At 39.1% G+C, this 13,169-nt stretch overlaps 1 protein-coding gene across 1 annotated transcript in view; it reads left to right on the forward strand.

Moving 5' to 3' along the window:
* The window catches only part of Dock7 (dedicator of cytokinesis 7), a 198,439-nt gene that overhangs the window by 160,893 nt on the left and 24,377 nt on the right, over nt 1-13,169 (forward strand). The window contains exons 34-40 of the mRNA XM_028778777.1: nt 720-816; nt 2,673-2,807; nt 3,600-3,752; nt 9,165-9,323; nt 9,959-10,059; nt 11,215-11,407; nt 12,118-12,261. Coding sequence (XP_028634610.1) covers nt 720-816; nt 2,673-2,807; nt 3,600-3,752; nt 9,165-9,323; nt 9,959-10,059; nt 11,215-11,407; nt 12,118-12,261 — 982 coding nt within the window. The remainder of the gene's footprint in view (nt 1-719; nt 817-2,672; nt 2,808-3,599; nt 3,753-9,164; nt 9,324-9,958; nt 10,060-11,214; nt 11,408-12,117; nt 12,262-13,169) is intronic.

The following is a 13,169-nucleotide window of genomic DNA, read 5'->3' on the forward strand; positions in this document are numbered from 1 at the left end:
ATACAATTTTGTAATGATTATAATCAGATTTGTTAGCAGAATCTATTGCCATTTTTTAAAGTTTTGTTTCTAATGTATGATTCCACCCAGTCTTATTTAAGAGTTAAATTACTTATTGTCTGAGAATATTTGTATGAATAGAGAAGAGGAAATTAGATAAAATCTTAAGAAAATGCAGTGTTTTTATTGTTGTTGATAAATACATTGAAAATGTTTGGAATCTAGGAGGAGCACTCAGCGTTTGAACACTGCCTTACATACAGCAGTGTGTAGACATAGCACCACCTAGTGTCTGTGTCAGCCGCTGTGACGAAGAGTGCTGTAGACCTAAGAGGCAAAGCAAGCATGCATGCCTTCAGTGACATCTTGTGGGGACCGATGGATATGTTGCTTGATGTGGTATCACTAGGGAGGCAGAGGCAGGCGGATCTCTAAACTGGAGGACAGCCTGATCTACATAACAAGTTCCAGGCCAGTCAGGCATATACGATGAGAACCTGCCTTAAAACAAAAAAAGGAAGATGCATGCGTTGCTTACAACAAGGTGTAGGGAAACAGAATATTTTAATACATTTAATACTGAATCTTTCTTACTTTTTTGTAAGTTTTCCTTGAAGCAAATAGTTTCGAGGTTTTTGTTTTAATGAATCTTTAAGTCATTTTTTTATTTCTGGCTTTGTGGAAAGATAAGTAAAATTTCTTACAATATTTTGTATCAGGTCCAGAGCAGAGATAGAACACGAAGCACTGATTGATGGAAACCTGGCTACTGAAGCCAACCTCATCATCTTAGACACCCTAGAGATCATCGTCCAGGTAAGGACGGGGACAAGAGGCTTGCATATGGATTGAGCAGACGGAGACTGGAGAATCAGTTTGAGCCGCACAGTGGTGCTCAGACATCAGTAGTTCTTAGTAGTTGGTGATTCTCTAGTTATAAATTCTGCTTCTTCCTAAGTTTTCAAACGTTTATTCTTTGAGGGTGCTTATAAAATCTACATCTGTTTATCATAATCAAGGCCTTGTCTTGTGTTTTAATAATGGGGTATCCTACTGGAATATATTTAACATGCAGCATAGAGATATGCTGGGTTTATTCTGTATCTTCTACATATTAAGCAGTTCAGGTCTTTATGTGTAATGACCCTATTTGGTAATTTTACATAAATGTAAACTGCTTTCTAGACAGTAGTACCCTATTAGTGACAGGAGCCACTTAGGAAGTGTTTCAAACAATGTCCTTAGCACTTTACAAATATTAACTTATGTGATCTTCATAAGAGAAAGGCTATTGAAATGATTGCTGTCCTGCTCTCATAGGTTTCAGTAGTTAGCCACAGAGATGTTTCAGGGTGTCCCATGAACACAGGAAGAAAGTAGAAGAACCAGGGTGTGAATGCATTACCAGGATGCTCCAGTTGTTTTAGTAAATAAGTCTCACCTGTTTCTGGCAGTCTCTTTCTGCCGTTGTCACTCTCTCAGGTCTTAGCTCAATGCTGTTGTAATACTGCCTAGTTCATAGCATTCTGTATTCTCTTTGTAGTCTGTTCTGTTCACTTCCTTAAGGTTATTCTTCTTATATTTTACTTGCTGCTATCCTGATTGAAAATTTTGAAACATAAAACCTTCAGTATTTCTTGGAACTAGAGAGATGACTCAGTTTTAGGGGCACTTGTCGTGTAATTGTGAAGGCTGCAGACCAGATTCTAGCACCTACATAACAAAGCCTGGCTCCTCATGTATGCCTGTAACCCAGTCCAAAGGACTTGAAGACAGGGCATCACTGAGGCTTGCTGGATTTCAGCCTAGCCAGGAAGACACAGCCCAAGGTTCAGAGAGACCCAGCCTCAAAGAAATAGTCAGAGCATTGTAGAAAACATTCAATACCCTCTTCCAGCTGCATATACATACATGTACAACATGCAGACAAACACACAAGATGACAAATATTAAATAGTTTCTAAAATTCTCTGTTTCTTGACTGCTTAATGATAAAAATGGGGAATTCTTCAGACTTTAAAAGGCTTTATATTTTGATGATCTATTGGTCTAAACTACTAGAAAAAAAAGAAATATTATAAACATTTTTATTAATTGTTTATTTACATTTCAGATGTTGACCCCCTTCCCAGTAGTATAAATATTTTCTAAGCTAGGTTATCCCAGGAGCTTTCTCAGGCTTCACTTCTCACACACTACACTTCAGGGGGCAAAGGAGCCACATGTGTTTCTAAGGGCATGTCTCATGGAGGAGCTTGTCTTTAGTTCACACTTCTTTTTAGATTAGTTCCAAGTCATCCAGACAAAAGTCAGGAGTCCTTTTCTTAAAGGGGGAAAGAGAAAAACTTATTTTTGATATATAACAAATGTTATCTGCCATGGACACTGCTGCAAGTGCTTCAAGTCAGATGTCCAAATTTATGTACAAATTTCCTAGAATGTACTTCGTGTTTTCCTGCCACTCTCCGTGCTCCTCTCCCCACTCACAGCTGGAATTCTCTCTGGCCTTTTCACTCTTTTTTTCTTCCATCCAAATACTGCGTGGCATCTTCTCTTGAAGTCTGTCCAACTTTTACCATTTCCCTGTCTTGTAAATGTTTTCATACATATTTTACTTACCTAGCCACATTATAGATACCTGTTTATTTTACATTTTTATCTTTAAATTGCAGACTGTGTCTGTAACAGAATCCAAAGAGAGCATTCTGGGTGGCGTGCTGAAAGTGCTACTACAGAGCATGGCCTGCAACCAAAGTGCAGTGTATCTGCAACACTGCTTTGCCACACAGAGAGCCCTGGTCTCAAAGGTGAGCTATTTTACCTGTGGTCTTATGTGACTTCACTTCCTTCTTTAGCACTGTCCAAGGTCATTTGCCACACTCACTAGTCAATATGTTATAAATTAATTTTAAACACTTAATACCCTTGGGCCTCTGACTCTAATTCTGTCTTCAAAACTTGTATTGACCTGATTTATTGATAATCAGTTCCTGTCTAAAATCATTTTGTTTTGAGAAGAACCTGAAATCAGTAGCTGAGTGCAGGCTGTCCTCCTTGTTTTTCTTGTTCTACTGGGTTTGTGGTACTAGGCATTTAGCGTAGGTCCTTGGACACGTGATGCAAGCACTCTTTGACTGAGCTCTAGCTCCCACCATGTACCTTTCTCTTCAACTCGTTTATTAAGAATTAAATGTATGGGCAGTTCCATACTTGCTGTGTAAGTAAAGTTGCTGTGTACTCTGCTGCGATAGTTATTTCCTGTTTGTCGTCCTCTCCCCACCCCCACCCCTGAAACATGTGTATTTGGTTTTGTTTATGTTGTTCTCTTACATGTTCATACCTTTCTTCATAATACACAACTGAAGCCACACGGTTTATGTAGGTAATGTTTGTTATTGGGCCTACCACATGGAAAAAACTTACCCAGTGTCACACCGCTGCCTACCAAGTGACATCATCAGTGTTTCAACCCACCTGTCTGGCTGTGAACTGCACTTGACCTTAACTAGTATTGTCTCTCAACCATTCTTTTTAATTCTGGGCTAACCTATCAGATTTCTAAGTCAGACTATATTAACATGTGTCTTTCTGGATTTTAGTTTCCTGAGCTCTTGTTTGAGGAAGAGACAGAGCAGTGTGCGGATCTGTGCCTCCGGCTTCTCCGACATTGCAGCAGCAGCATCAGTACAATCCGGTCGCATGCTAGTGCCTCCCTTTACCTCCTCATGAGGCAGAACTTTGAGATCGGGAATGTAAGTGTCTGCCATGAAAGTGGTCAGGGTTCATAATGAAATACAGCTTCAATAGACAGGTATTAAGAACTTAGAATGTCTTTATTCCCCATCCTATGGATGTCTTATGAAAGTGTGTGTATGCATGAGTGCCTGCATATGTGTGGTGTGTGTTGGGTGATACAGACTCATACTGCTCTATTTCTGTTGGATGCTAGGTTCTCATAGCCTAAAACAAAAGATCGTAGTTGCATTATAAATTACATCTAGTTTTTTAAAGTCCTTAACACTTGACTGCACATGGGATTTCTTGAAACTTGTTCTTGATAGCATTTTCTGTTGTTCTGGGAATTTTTTTTCCTGTTTAGGAAAAAAAAAGACAATTTAAAGATTAGCATCTCTGACTGGAAATAAGTAATTTAAAACTGGCAGTGATGCTAGCTTTGTTCTTCACTATTACCTTCTCAGTCCCCGCTACATAGTGTAATGTATTTACTCCCTTGAATACTTGAATTTTATTGCTCACACTGTGGGAGCTACTGGCAAATTATAAAGGAATGATTGATAGGCATTTAGTATTTTACACAAAAGATGGAGTGCAGGCCTACAAAACAGTCAGGCAATTAACCAAGAAGTTATCGCAGTGACTCAGGGCAGAAATGGGATGGCTGTTGACAAATGTAGTGGTTTTATGAATGAAAACCTGACGGTGTAAAGGCAGCAGGAACTGGAGTAGGTTCATCCTGTGAAGAGAAGGGTGACTGTGGCAGACCTGAGAAAGCTAACCGGAGATGAGGTACATTGGCTATAGTGACGTCAGGTTATCCAGGCAGCATCCAGGTGGAACTTTTCAGTAAAACGGAACGGTCTTGAGCTCTACAGGGGAATGGGATCTGAAGGTAAGTATATGTGTTAGTTGAAGGAAAGGTGTCACTGAAGCTGTGTAGTGCCTGTCAAGTGTGAAGAGATTTTTGACAAAAATAGGGAACATTGATATTTTAGTTTCTTTTCCTCTTGTTGGATAAAAACCATTACAGAAGCAACTGAAGGGAGAACAGGTTTGTTTGCACTCTTACCTCAAGGTGTAATTTATCATGGCAGGAAATCAAGACTTGAAGGACTGGAAGCAGCTGGCCACCACATCCCCAGTCAGGAAATAGACAGGGATAGATGCAGACCTCTGCTCTGGTCTCTTTCTCTGTTTCTGTAGTTCAAGGTCCTCTGTCCAGGTAATAGACTAACCAGTGCAATCAAGAAAATGATTGCAGGCATTCTTAGAAGTTAAGATGAATCAAAACAATCCCTCACAGATACGACTGAAGCCTCATCTCCTGTGTGATTCTAGAGTTTATCAAATTAACACTAACCATCACAATTTGTCTAAAATAAATAGCAGGAATAAAGAAGATAGAAAAGAAGTAGATTAAATTATTCTTTAATAAGATGATCTGGGAATTTAGCTCAATGTCAGGAGTACTTACCTTTCTGTACTGAGGCCCTAAGTTCAGTCCTTGGCACTAAAACACACAAAGAATGAGGAAACTTTATATTTATGCAGAGAACATAAAGCAAGAGCTTCCAAGGAGACAGTGGCCAGTGTACTGTGAGTACACACAAGTGTCAAGTAGAAAATGTAAAAAAAAAAAAAAAAAGACATAGTTTTAAGAGCGGCTTCATAATAGAGAATAATGGAGTAGCAATGAATTTATACTGTGAAAAAAAAAAAAGAAGCCAAGCTGTAAACTCTTAAAACATCACTGTAAAAGAGTCTGCTGTACATTCTTTATGCATGGTATGTCTTAGTGAACTTTCATCATGGCATGGACCTAGTAAGCTAAGAGTAAACACTCCACTTAGACTATGGATCTGGAGGTCAGAACACAGCTTAGTAGTAGAGTATGTTCTTGTCATACTTGATGCCATTAGCTGAAGAGTTTTGTGATATCAGCATTTCTGGTTTCTTTATCAAAGATTATAGGTGTATCTATAGGTCTGTAGATTTATGTCTGGGTGTTCATTTCAATTCCATTTCTCAGTTTATCTTTTTATGCTTGTATCATCCTGTTTTTATTATGATAGCTTGGTAGTACAAATGGAAGCGAGGGATGGTGATACCTCCAGCAGTTCTTTTCTCTTTAGGAGTGTTTTAGCTATCCTGGTTTATTGTGTTTCCATATAAAGCTGAAAAGTATCCTTTCGTTTTCTGTTGAAGAAATTATGTTGGAATTTTGTTGGTGATGCCTTTTGCTTTGTTGTTTTTTTAGTTCATTTGGCTATAAGTTTATCAATCTTGCTGATGTTCTCAAAGAATCAACTCTTTATTTTGTTGATTCTTTCTTTGTATATGTTTTATTGATTTCAGCCTGAATTTGATTATTTCTTGCCATCTCCTTTTGGGTGTGATTTCTTCTTTTTCTTCTAGATCTTTTGCTGTTAAGTTACTAAGAGGATATTTTCCAGTTTTTTTATGTAGCCACTTAATGCTGTGGACTTGCCTCTGAGAACTTCCTTTCATGTGTCTCATAAGTTTGGATATGTTGTACTTTCATTTTAATTCAATTCTAAAAAGGATTTCTTTCTTTCTTGACCCATTGTTCATTCAGTAGTGAGTTGTTCAGTTTCTGGGAACTTGTAAGCTCTCGGATTGCTGTTGATATCCAGCTGTAATCTGCAGTGGGTAGATAGGATGCAGTGGTTTCAGTTTTCTTTCTATGTATTGAAGCTTCCTTTGTGGCCAAGTATGTGGTCAATTTTGGAGGTGCTAAGAAGAAGGTATATTCTTTTGTGTTTAGCTGAAATGACCTATAAATACTAGTAGATCTTTTTGGTTTATGATGTCAGCTCCAGCCTTTCTGTGTTTAGTTTTTATCTGGATGACCAATCTGTTGGTCACCTCCTGTCAATGTGTGAGCATCAATATGTGATTTTTGCTGTATTGTATTTTTTTATCAACTTGGTTCCCCCTGTGTTTGGTGCATAATTATTTAGAATTGCAATATTTTCTTGATACATTTTTCACTTAATGAATATGTAGTATCATTCCCCATTTGTTCTGATTAATTTTGGTCTAAAGAGTATTTTGTCACATATTAAAATGGCTACCCTGGCTTGTTTCTTGGGTTCATTTACTTGAAATATCTGCTCCTATCTCTGAGATGATGTTTATCCTTTGATATTAAGATGTATTTCTTGAGGCTGGAGAAATGGCTTAACAATTAAGAGCACTAGCTGTTCTTTCAGAGTTCTTGAGTTTAATTCTCAGCATCCACATGATGGCTCATAGCCACTTATGACTGTAGTCCCATGGGATCTGATGCCCTCTTCTGATATACAGACATACATGCAGACAAAATACCCACATACATAAACTAATAAATCATTAATTTAAAAAAATGGTTGTGTTTTTTGGATGCATCAGAAGGATAGATCCCGTTTCATAAAGTGATCTGTTAATCACTGCCTCTTTATTGGGTCATTGAGGCCATTGATAGTGGGAGTTATTCATGTACAGTGTTTATCATTTTGTTGTAGTGGTGTGAGTTTTTTCCCCCTATTTTGATTTGCTGTTCTGAGATTATTTATTCCTTGTGTTTTCTTGGGTGTGGTTAACATTTTCATCTTGAAGTTTCTAGTGTCTTCTTAGAGTTGGAATGGTAGATAGATACTGCTTAAATTTGATTTCATTGTGGATTGTCTTTCTTTCTCCATATGTTGTAACTGAAGGCTTTGCTGGGTATAGTAATCTAGGCTGGTTTCTGGTGTCCCTGAGAGTTTGTAGAACATCTGTCCAGGCCATTCTACCTTTTAGAAGGCTCCATTGAAAAAACAGGCATTATTCTAATAGGTCTGCCTGTATACGTTACTTGTTTTTTTTTTTTTTTCCCCTTGCAGCTTTTAATATTCTTTGTTTGTTCTGTATTATTATTATGTGTCATGGGGAATTTCATTTCTGATTCAGTCTATTTTGTATTCTGTATGCTTCTTTTACTTTAATAGGTACTTCCTTCTTTTGGTAAGGGAAATTTTCTTCTATGAATTTGTAGAACTGTTTTCTGTGTCTTTGACATGGGCTTCTTTTTCTTTCTCTATTCCTATTAGTCTTAGATTTGGTCTTTTCATAGTTTCCAAGATTTTCTGGATGCTTTGTGCCAGGAGGTTTGTTTTGTTTTGATTTTGGTTTTGCTGGCTGGTTGTAACACTTTCTTTGACTAGAGTATCCATTTTTTCTATCCCGTCTTGTATTCTGCTGGTATGGCTTGCCTCTGAGTTTCCTATTTGAGTTCCTAAATTTTTTATATCTAATTTTATCTCAGTTTGGGTTTTAGTAATTCCATTTCTACTTTCATGTTCTGAACTGTTTTTCTTCATTTTATTCAACTGTCTGTGTTTTCATAGATTTTATTTGTAGATTCATATCCTCTTTCAGGTCCTTGATTATATTCATAATAGCTATTTTGAAGTCTTCGTCTTGTGCTTTAGATGTATTGGAGTACTTGAGGCCTGTCGTGGTAGGGTTCCAGGATTCTAATAAAGATATATTGTCCTGCATCTTCCTGGCTGTTATTGGTTCTGTTTTTATGCTGGCATTTGGGTTTGAGACGATTCTAATTCCGGGTCTTGCTATCTGCTCTTTGTTGGACTTTTTGTTCCTTGGTTTCTGTTGCCCTCTCTGGACCTTAGGAGGATGTAACACCAGTGGGTTGCCTGCTTGGAGGTACTTGTGAGCACCTCGTGTATAGGTACTGTGGTTCCCAAATAGACTTGTTTCTAGGTATCTAGACCTACACACAGGAATGTGGATAAACTGAAATGGGAAGGGCACTGAGGAGGTACACAGGAGGGAAGAAAGCAGGTCTACCTCAAAGATTTGGTTCCCTAGAGGATCTAATTTTCTGGCCACCATTGGGTTTTTAGGAAGAGAGTGTCTCTGGTGTAGAAAGGCTGTAGGAGAAAATCTGCTTAGTTCCCTGGGAGTGAGGCCAGACAGGAAGGAGAAACCACAGCAGTTGATCTGCTACAAAGCCAGGGGATAAGAGTAGGAAACTGGAATTGGCGGATGGGCAGGAGAGTGAAAATCAGTTAGCTGATCTGATCCCCTTGCATGACCAGAGGTTCCCAGGGGTGAGACAAGTGTAGGGTGTGTGGAAGGAAGGCTGCAGGAGACCCTGCTTAGTTCCTGGAGTCCATAGCGTCCTTTTAAAAATCAGATTGCATTGTGTATACTTCATTACTTAAAAAATTGTTTCAGAATTGCATTTTTTCCACCAAACTTTGATTTTGTTTCATTTGCAGTATTAGGATCAAACCTAGGACCTCACACAAGTTAAGCAAACGCCTAGCACTAAGCCATGGTCCTAGCCCTTTCCTTTTGCAGGGAAATAAAAGCACGTTTTATTGTGACTGTCTTAATTGTTGACAATTTCCCTTTCACAGAACTTTGCCAGAGTGAAAATGCAAGTCACAATGTCACTGTCCTCTTTGGTGGGTACGTCTCAGAATTTTAATGAAGAATTCTTAAGACGCTCTCTAAAAACTATTTTGACATATGCTGAAGAAGATCTAGAATTGAGGGAAACCACATTTCCTGATCAGGTGAGAAATGCTACTATGTGTATGTGTGCACATGTATGTTTCTGAGCACATGTGTGTGTCCATACATGTGAAGGCCCAGAGGTCAAAGTCGGTTGTCATTCCTCTTTCACTTTCCCACCCTCTGTCACTGAACCTGTAGTTTCTAGTTTGGCTAGGATGCTGACAGTGTGGCCCAAGGATCCTCCTGTCTTTGCCTCATTACATGGTGGAATTCTATGAAATGCCAGCCACAACACCTGGCCTGTGGATGTTGAGGACAGACTCAGCCATCTCCACAGCCCCTGTTCAGTTAGTCTGGTTGTATAATTCTGCTCACTTGTAGCAGTAGACATAGGCTTTTCCTGCCTGTTATTCAAATATTAGCTTGCCTTTAGGAAAACTAGTTTCACCAAGCTGACTGTTGACACAGTGAGAGGCAGTTTCCTCCTGTGCTCCTGGGGTCCTCATTTTTCTGCACCTCATCCCTGCTTACAGTGTAGTCAACTGAAGAAAAAAAAAGTGGGGTCCTTTATCACACCCACATACTTGCTGTAACTTGTTTTCAAAGTTCTAGAAGCTTCTCAAAAATAGCTTCCAGATTTATTCAGTTATTGGGAATGAATGACAGGAAATGTTTATATGATTCTCTACTGCAGGTCCAAGATTTGGTTTTCAATCTCCATATGATCCTTTCTGACACTGTTAAGATGAAGGAACATCAGGAGGACCCAGAAATGCTGATTGATCTCATGTACAGGTAGAATTCATATGACTCACCCACTGTTTGCATTATGGGATTTGAAAGACACTTGGGTAACATTTGATGAGAAGAAACGTAAAAAAATATTTAAATGACTTTCTAATAGACATGTATTTGCACATGTATCTGCACCACTTGTGTGCCTGGTGTCTGTAGAAGGCAAAGACTGTGCCTTCCTGAGGCTACTTCTTTTGTCAGTGCTTTTAAACTATTCAATTTGGACTGGAGAGATGGCTCAGCAGTTAAGAGTACTTTCTGCTCTTACAGTAGACCCAGGTTCAGTTCTCAGAGCCATCTACCACTGCTCCCCCCCAGGACCGTCTCTGGTCTCCATGAGCACCAGGTACACTGGGCAGATAGACATACATGAAGGCAAAACACCCACACACATGAAGTAAGAGTTAAAAAATTAACTTCAGCTTGCTATGTTGTGGGATTTGCAGTGCAAGGGATTAAAGGTAAACATACTCAGAATACAGTATGTTTATTGCTTGCCAAAAAGAAAGAATTTTTAAAAAATAAATTTGGTGTCCTAGATCTCGAACTTCTTAGAAAAGCCTCAAGCTCACATTTTAAATGTAAAAAATAATCTTTAAAAAAAAAGAATATGAATGTTTAATATAATATGAATTATCATAATTTCAAATTGTGGTTATGATTAGAGATAGTATTTCTAGGTACAGATTTTGCAGAATTTGTAATTACCACTGCATCTTGTTAGACATAGAAACAGAACTGGAGTTTTCTTTCTATGTGGGCCTCTCTTTCACAGTTTTGTCCATCATAAGACATACAAATAAAGCAAAAGACACATAAATAAAAAAACCTCTTCAAATGAAGATGTATATTTTCTTATTTTTCTTTATATATTCATAAATATGTAAGTATTTATTATATATTTAATATATAAATATATATATATTATATAAAATATATATTTTTAAATTCACAACCCGAAATAATAGTGTCCATTTCAGGCACCATAGTGACTTCTCCATCCATACACAATGACATTCTTCAGCCACTTAAATACTTGTCATAAGAGGTTGATGCACTAGCAGGAACTTGTCTGGGTAAATCTGAGGAGCCCTCTGAGCTCCCAGTAAGTCTGGAAAGCTGGCAGCTACTGAGAATCATTTCTGTTCTGATTAGAATTGCCAAGGGCTACCAGACGTCTCCAGACCTGCGTCTGACCTGGCTGCAGAACATGGCTGGCAAGCACTCTGAGCGAAGCAATCATGCCGAAGCTGCTCAGTGCCTGGTCCACTCAGCAGCCCTTGTCGCTGAGTATCTGAGCATGCTGGAAGACCGGAAGTATCTTCCTGTTGGATGTGTAACATTCCAGGTAGGGATCTGCTGTGTGTATGTGTGAGATCAAGGTATGTCCTTTGTTGTTTTGTTTTTTGGGTTTACTTTAACCTGGCTATATGGAATCCTTTGGCGAGTAAAGGAAGCAGGATGTAAGGCCAGACCTTGGCAAGGTGAATGACAGTGCACTCTTAAATTGTACTCTCTCTTGTGCATGTTGATCTGAGAATGTAATCAGGGCATGTACACCACCACTGAGATAGATCTCCAGCCCTATTAAAGAGAACCTGATTATTAATTGAGGATTGAAATTAGGGCTTCGATCCTGGGTCCTCTGGAAGAACAGCCAGTGTTCTTAACTGCTGAGCCATCTTGATTTTCTTTCCTACAAATGTTTTTAATTGTATGTGTTTGCTATGTGCTTTGGTACAACTGTGAAGATCTCTTCTGATCTTCAGTGTTTTTCTACAATTTGCTATTGGGGGACATTTTCTACCAACAGTGTTGTAATTTTATTGTCATCTTAAAATAGAGCGTGTTTTTAGAGATTTCTCCCTTTCATTGTGTGGCTCTGCATAGGGCCGACTCGAAGGCCTCTCACGGCGGAGAATGGGCTCTGCTCTACCCTCTACCCCAGCTTCTCTTAACCTGAGCAGATAGTGGCATCTAGTTGTCACTTACTTCATGTCCAGTTTTCACTCTAGGAAAACGACTCATTGCCAATACCTCTTCAATTTTCTTCCCTAGAATATCTCATCTAATGTATTAGAGGAGTCTGCTGTCTCAGATGATGTGGTATCTCCAGATGAAGAAGGCATTTGTTCTGGAAAGTACTTCACTGAGTCAGGACTCGTAGGTTTACTGGAACAAGCAGCCGCTTCCTTCTCTATGGTAGGTGACTTGTTCACTCTGTCCCACAGTTTCCTGGTCCATAAATGACACATACATCAGTGTCTTTGCCTTGTACCCTTGCCTTTCCCTTGAGAGCGTTTGCTCCAGGTGTCCTTAAGAGCTGTCCTTCCAGCTCTGCCACTGCTGCTCCCACTGTGTGTGTCCCCATCCTCGTGATCTGTGCCTTTCCCCAGTGTTCTCATTTACTTGTCTATGAACGAGTGTTAATCTGCAATAGTTATTTTCTTGATTTACAAAATATTTTCTGAAATCTTTAAATCTTAAAAAAAGAACAAAGTAAAACTTCTCTGAGTTCTTAAGCTCTGTCTGAATAGATTAACACACTTTTATGGTGTGTCTCTCAGGTGAATTGAAGATATTTTTTTCCTATATATTGAGCTGTGCTTGTGCAGTGAACCTTCCTGAGTAGGTTTTGGAAGACTGGCTCTCACCTGTCAGAGTTCATCCTGCATCCCTTACCTGTCTGTTCTGCTTGTATAACTCGAGTCCTTGTTTCCTCCCACCCCCACCCCCGATCTGTATGTGAAGAATTGAAGCTGAAGCCACCAAGGGGATCCAGGACAGGCATTTATAGAAGGAGCATAGGCTAACCTGCCTAACCTTGAGCTTGTATGATAGACTGAGTCTCTGCCTCCTTTGGTTTTACCACTTAGTGTTCCAGCACCAGTTGGGACCATGAAGGGGTAAGAGCAAAGCTGGAGATGATGTCCAGAGCTGCTCTGCTCTCTAGAGACTCGGTCTCTTCTCTAGGCCTCACTCCTCTGTTCTGCAGCATATTGGCTAAGTGCGTAGAGCTTACTCTGAGCTCTGGATTTAGCAACTTTGTTATTTCAGACATGAGTTACTCAGTCTCTTCAGGTCTCACTTTTCTTAACTGCTAAACACAT

Source organism: Grammomys surdaster, unplaced genomic scaffold (genome assembly GCF_004785775.1).
Source record: "Grammomys surdaster isolate TR1022 unplaced genomic scaffold, NIH_TR_1.0 341, whole genome shotgun sequence".
NCBI lineage: Eukaryota > Metazoa > Chordata > Mammalia > Rodentia > Muridae > Grammomys > Grammomys surdaster.